Source organism: Poecilia mexicana, unplaced genomic scaffold, assembly GCF_051168715.1.
Source record: "Poecilia mexicana isolate PSO_F unplaced genomic scaffold, ASM5116871v1 scaffold_4, whole genome shotgun sequence".
NCBI lineage: Eukaryota > Metazoa > Chordata > Actinopteri > Cyprinodontiformes > Poeciliidae > Poecilia > Poecilia mexicana.
This window is the reverse complement of record NW_028263373.1, coordinates 25,884,669-25,891,386: the sequence shown is the minus strand read 5'-3', so window position 1 is coordinate 25,891,386 and position 6,718 is coordinate 25,884,669. Positions and strand designations below refer to the sequence as shown.

The following is a 6,718-nucleotide window of genomic DNA, read 5'->3' as shown; positions in this document are numbered from 1 at the left end:
TTTACAATTCAATTAGTATCATTACGTCTTTTATTCATTCACGTATTCTCCATCTAGTAAACTTTATAAGTTTATTTGCTAATGTGAGTGTATTTGTACAAAAGACAAACAAACAATCAGACATGAGCAGTCCGGGCCGGACCCAGAGTCTTGAGGAGTGGGCTCCGGCTGTGTGGGGGCCCCCCATCCTGAAACTCTTCCTGCAGAATGTCTTTAATAAACCTGTCTCTGTTCTGTTTTTGTTGTTTTGTTTTTGTTGTTGTGTTTTTTTGTGGGTGGGGGTGCGGGCGGGGCGGGGGGGCGTTAAAGTCCTGCAGTGATGCTCCCTTTGCGCTTACCCACATCACGCGTTCAAGCAGCGTCCTGTTTTTGGCGGGTTCTCTTTCTCGTTTTCGTTTTGTTGATGTTTCTATCGCGGATGCGGCGTGCCGGGCAGGGGGTTCAACGCCGGTTGGCCCCCCGGCCCTAGACCGTGAATGAGCACCCGCGGGACCAGAGGTCTCTGCAGGCTGGGGTGCGGCGCGGAAGGAGTCCGGTACATGCTGCTGTACATAGCGGCGGCCGCGGCGGCCGCCGTAGTGCTGTCCACGGTGCCCAGCAGGCTCGGGTGGTAGAAGTAGGGCGAGGGGAACATTCTCTGTAAGGCCGAATAGTTTCCTGCTTCAGCCAGCAACTCCAGACCGACCGCCGTCTGCCTCTTCCACTTCGTCCTGGAAATCAGATCAAAATCCAGCTGATCAATTATTTAATCACTCTCACCGAGTCCCTGAACGCCTCTTTAATTGGTATGCAGAGGCCTAATTACTGCAGCCAGAATGTACAGTGAAGGTTTAATTAGGCACAAAGAAAAAAAAAGAAAGAAAAAAAAAACACAGACCAACTATATATGGTTAACCCAAACTTCAGCAAATGTTCGTTTCTAAGCTGTTTAAACACAAATCAATACAAGCTGCACTCTGATTGGTTGGTGAACACATTTACACACACACACAAACACACACCAAATTTTACTGTTACATATCGATGTGTCAGATATACTATATATATATATATATATATATATAGCAAAACAGTAAAGCATTAAAAAGAGTTAAGTACTGATTCATGACGTGTTTGTGTATTTGTGAAGGCAGTCTCAGTTGTTCTGATTAAAAAAGTAAGTAAAAATAATACAAGAAATTGAAATCTTATCAAATTGCCAGATGTTTATTTCTACTGTTCAAAAGCTACATGATATTTTTACATGAATGTTTCCGTTGGAGTTTTCCTCCTGCCTGTCTCTGAGCTCAGTGTTGCAGTGCCGTATCAGTGATGTCTGTGTCTTTATTTTACTCTTCCAGCAGCTCGTGTTGTTGTGACAGAACATCCTGAATCGATTAATTTAGTCAAATAAAACATATTTAATTTCTTTTGCTTTACATTATTTATATTTGTCATTTCTAATGTTTTATTTTGATTCTCATTTTTTAATGTTCAGGTTTTTCTGAGGGAATTTCCTCATGTATTTTTCTTCATTGTCTCGTAAGGTTGGATAGGGCAACACAACTGACCAAATTAATACAATTATTATTATTATAAATATAACTGACGTTAGACTGAATGATGGGACATTTTAGGGAAAGTTTAATTCCAAAATGTCTGTAATGTTAGATCTATAATTGTTTTGCTGCCTTGGATAAAACTCCTACAGATATCCTGTAAAGTAGTTCCATTTTTATATTGATAATTGTTGCTTCAGTATTTATTATTATTATTATTATTATTATTATTATTATTATTATTATTATTATTATTATTATTATTATTATTATTATTATATATTTTGGCTTACCGTCTGTTTTGGTACCAGGTCTTGACTTGCGTGTCCGTCAGGTTGAGAGCCGCCGCCAGGTCCATGCGGTCCTGCACGCTGAGGTATTTCTGTCGCTCGAAGCTCCTCTCCAGCTGGTTGAGCTGGTGGTCCGTGAAGGCTGTGCGGGCTTTGCGGGGTTTTTTCGTGCGCACCGGCGGACTGTCTCTGCTGCTGGAAATCTCCCGGTCGCCTTCTTCTTTAGTGCCTTTAAAATGTGCGAGAGATTTGTTTTTGTTTTGTTCTTATAATAATAATAATAATAATAATAATAATAATAATAATAATAATAATAATAATAATAATAATAATAATAATAATAATAAAACTAAAATTCTACACTGAGTTTATTTTCCATAATCCTGAACAAGAACCCAAACTTTCGCCCCCCCCCCCAAAAAAAAAAAAAAAAAAAACTTAGTGCAAACAATCCCTTCTGCAGGGAAAAGAAACTCGCGTGTATTTGTCACCTGAAGTTTTTTTCTTTTCTTTTTTCCTCCATCCTCTCTCTTTCAAAAAACGAGACATCAATATATCAATCCATCTCTATTTGTAGCCGCGTTTCAGTGCGCCGTGATCCCCCCTCCAGGAAGAATAATAATCTCTCTAATTGACCCACTAGGGAGGCCCCACGACGGGAGAATCACAGGGCTTACATCTGTTTTCTCATCTATTACAGCGAGAAAGCTCGCTGATTATTACTGTTATTTTCACTACTATTATTACTGTTATCACTACTATTATTATTACTACGATTATTATTATTTTTACTACTACTATTATTATTAGAGGAGAATACATGGAAAAGATTTTTAAATTTTACTAATCAAACTCTCCCTTTTAAAAAATAAAAATAAAACAGGAAAATAGAATGAAGTAAAAGCAAAAAAATATATATTATAAGATAAAACCTAAGAAAACATAAAGCTAAAAGCAGCTCGTCTTCCCCTCAGATGAGTCTCTCTTACCGTTGCATTTAATTTCGCTCTGAATATCGTCCCTTTTATCCAACTTGCTCCTGTTCTCGTCCTGCTCCAGTTTGGGCCGGAACACGTCCGGTCCCGCGGCACTTTCCGGTTTGGGCGTGTGATGCGGCGACGAGACGCTGGTGCTGTAAGGTGCGCAGGCCGCCAGCGGTTTGCTGTCGCCCAGAATGTCTTTGATTAAAAACGAAGAGGTGGCAGTCCTGGGGGCGCAGCCGGCGCCTCCGACCTGCTGCTGCTGCTGCTGGGGAGACAGCGGTAAGCTCTGCTGCTGGCCGTGGTGGTGGTGCTGCTGCTGCTGCTGCTGATGGAGGTGGTGCTGATGCTGAAGGCTGTCCGGGACCAGATGCGGCTCGCCGCCGTGCTCCATGGTGACCGAGATGGGGGACGACGGGGCCGTGCCCACCGTGTCTATCTCCGAGCATGGCGACGGGGTGGCCTGGCTCCTGAAATCCGCTGTCCGGCCGTCGGCGAGCCGGAAGTCTCCGTTCATGAGGGCGCCAGAGTTGGAGGCGCCGGATAAAATAGTGTCTATCCCAAAACTCGCTCCGCTGGATGCTTCCATGTTAAGAGAGGACGGATGAAGCCTTCATAACAACAGCGAGCTGCTTTCTCCCGCAGTGTGGGAAATAAAATCAAATCACAAGAAAATAAACTCTTGAGAGAGAGAGAGAGAGAGAGGAGAAATTTAAAAAGAAAATGTTTAAAAAAAGGAAGAGGAAAGAGCTGAGAAGAAAACCCAAAAGAAAAATAGAGAAAGGGAGAGAGAGAGAGAGAAGAAGAAAAACAACAAAAAAAGGAGAAAATCCACGTTTGTGCGGCTCACACAGTCTGGATGGTCCAATGTTACATTCAGTGAAACAAAGTACGGCTCTGCTGCTCCTCGTCCCCGTTTCTTTTTTTTTTCTGTTTGGATGTTGAACTTTGTGTTAAAAGTTGAGGCGCATGGAGAGATATACACAGGGCTGACTCCTCGACATCAGGCTCCCCCTTTTTGCCGCTAATCGCTCCGGTGTTGCTCCACAATGACTTCCTATGCTGACGTCACGGCCCACGGCGAGGGGGGAATTAATATTTTCTCCTTTATAATAAACACTCGACGCCCTTTTCTCTCTCCATCTCTCTCTCTCTCTCTCTCTCTCATGTACCCATCCACCTTCCCTTTGCCCCGCTGCCATTGGCTTGCATCCTGACCGGCTCCTCAGAGGCACCAATCAGAGACGCGCTCTCCTCTCTCAGACACTTTCAGCGGGTTCAGGAGCCGCGGCTCCTTTTCTTCGTCTTCTTCTTCTTGAAATAAAAAAAAAGGAGCAAAAGGGAAAAACAACAGCCGCGCGCACTTTATGGCTAAACTGGAAATATTTTTACATGGCGAGAGCTAAAACTGAATGTTGGATTTCTTTATTTTTTTTTCTCTCTCTCTTCATTTTCTTGTTTAAGTATTAAAAGAGAGAATTGGATTTTATTTCATAGCCAATAAATAAATAAATACATAAATAAAAACAGATTCAACTCCAGTTCTATGGTAGGAAAAATTAGAAACATGTTTATTACGTATATGTTTTTCTTTCTAAAAGTCGATTTTTAAAGTTGCAAATATTTGTTTAAAGCTCGGATTACGATTTTAAACTACAGGCTTGCAATAGAACCGAAAAATCAATTTTAAAAAATAACTGCGGAAAGATAAGCGGCACCTGACGTGAATCCTTGCGGAGATTTTTTTTTTTCTTTTTTCCTGTGGAAGGTCGAGCGGTGGAGCGGTGACTGCCATGACAGCACATCCTGTTAATAACCACGTCACCCTAATTAGTAAAGTAATTATGAGGCGCTAATGAGCGTTCAGAGGTAGTAGGAAATTCAGCACTTTTCGCCTCGTTCCGACGTGGATTTGAAGGATGTTAAACCGAGGATTAAAAAAAAAGAAGCAGAAGCAGGAGCTGACAGAGTGTCTGTTGAGAGAGCAGCGTGGCTCTCACTGCTCATGATGCGCAAACATGGAATTTCTTGAATTCTTCTACTGTTTCTGCCGTATTTCAGAAAAAAAAATATGGATAAATTAATTCCGGTTTTGTTCTATGCTTTTATTATTAGTAATTATACTACTACTAATAATATTATTATTATTGCAGTAACCATCGCTGTGTTTTTCCTCCAGCAGGTTGGCAGGAGAAATGGAGACTTTAATGCTGGAGTTAAGGAGCTGAATCTCGGATTTGAAGGTTCGTTCGTAAATCTGCCTTAATAATAAATGTAACCACAAGTACCAGTTAGTTTAATTTAATTCATTATTATTTTTAAATAAAAATTGTTGAATTAATTTTAGAGTTCTTTGTTAAAAATCTTGAAATATTTTCCCCCATAAAAAAATGACTTTGCTTCCCCCCTTCTGTTTTGCTTTTTGTTGTTGTTGTTTTTTTGTTTGTTTTTGCTTTAATGAAAATATAACATTTATTGTTAGTGACATTTTGAATTTCCTATTGTTTCCGTTCATAGTTTTATTTTTTTTATTTCATTTGAGGCTAATGATATTATATGTCTCTTTAATTCCCCCATTCTATTTATCTAGTTAGAAATATTCATAATAAACGAAATTAAATCTTCCTGAATGATAAAATACGGCGCTGTTTTTAAACTGAACTTCTATCGTGACCCCGTCTCTTTTCTCCAGCCTCCTTCACAGGAGGCGCTGGCAGACTTCGACCACAAGGCGGCGACAAACCGAGGCCAAAGTCCGCCTGATTTGGAGCTGAGTAGCGCGCACGAGGCCTCCGCTGCCCTTTAATAAGCAACAACGACGCGTTTCACCGCCGCAGTTCGCTTTTGAACGCTTATAGTACACTTAGAAAGACACCGGCATGATATCATGAGTGGGACGCTTGATCCACGCACACAATGCTGAGCCAATCAGAACATCCGGTAATCAGAAAACCCCTCATTCTCCACAAACCGCCCAGGTCAGATCAAAGCGATGCTTAAACACGTCAGTCAGTGTGCGGACAGGCGCACAGGCTGCGCATCATCCCGCAAACAGGAGCAATCAATCTCTTTATTAGGGTTTGTTTCCCCTTCTTTTTTTCTCTCTTTTTTTGGTCGCCGCAGGAGCAAATTGAAAGCTACCAGTTACAGTACCGCCTTATTGGCCTCAGCTGATGGTCGATGATGGGACGGTGCGCACACACACACACACACACACCCACACACACACACACACACACACACACGCACGCACGCACGCACACACACACACACACACATGCGCGCGCGCGCATTTACACACATAGTGGCTGCTGGCACCACATCGATTCTCTGGCGGCTGTGCGTGGAAGCTGTCACTTCACCGCCGGCGACCTTTGTGGGTCTGCACAGTTGCAGCGTTTACAGAGAGACGCCCCCGCGTTTACACTGTCAGGCGGTGAGGGGTCGGATGGCCGCACGAGCGTCCTCACGCGCGCGCGCGCGTTCACACACGTTCAAGGAGGTTTTGCTGAAGTTTTAAGCAGAGTGTTAAAAATCACCTTTGAGTTCGAGTCAGTGAAAGCGGAAAGCCCCCGCGTGATTATTTAGCCAAAATTACAACTATAGTAAAATAAATAAAATAATAATAATAATAATAATAATAATAATAATAATAATAATAATAAAATAATAATAATAATTTATTGGAGAGGTCTCATTTAAAATTTTAACAGCAAAAAAAAAAACTTAAAAAAAACATATAACTCAACAAAATTGGTTAAACCTCAATTTTGTTAAAGATAATTTAATTATATTTATTAAATTAATCAAATACGTTGGTTATAAATATTATATTAGTCACGCAAACTTTAATACAGCAATAAAATAGAACATTTATGTTTTATGAATGGAAGAAAAAAACATATGCACT

General features: G+C 41.2%; 1 protein-coding gene across 1 annotated transcript; it reads right to left on the bottom strand.

Annotated features, from left to right (window-relative positions):
* Positions 1–303: 303 nt before the first annotated feature.
* Positions 304–4,901, bottom strand: barhl2 (BarH like homeobox 2). Its single transcript, XM_014980034.2, has 3 exons — positions 2,818–4,901; positions 1,832–2,057; positions 304–710 (listed from the first exon to the last, which is right to left on the bottom strand). Exons 1-3 carry the CDS (start codon positions 3,395–3,397, stop codon positions 410–412), a joined length of 1,107 nt encoding a protein of 368 aa, XP_014835520.2. The 5' UTR covers positions 3,398–4,901; the 3' UTR covers positions 304–409.
* Between the last annotated feature and the right edge of the window lie 1,817 nt (positions 4,902–6,718).

Coding starts and splice junctions, on each gene's coding strand:
- barhl2 (XM_014980034.2), bottom strand. CDS start 3,397: ATGGAAGCATCCAGCGGAGCGAGTTTTGGGATAGACACTATTTTATCC. Junction 2,058..2,817: donor GAGCGAAATTAAATGCAACG/GTAAGAGAGACT, acceptor CACATTTTAAAG/GCACTAAAGAAGAAGGCGAC. Junction 711..1,831: donor ACCTGGTACCAAAACAGACG/GTAAGCCAAAAT, acceptor TCTGATTTCCAG/GACGAAGTGGAAGAGGCAGA.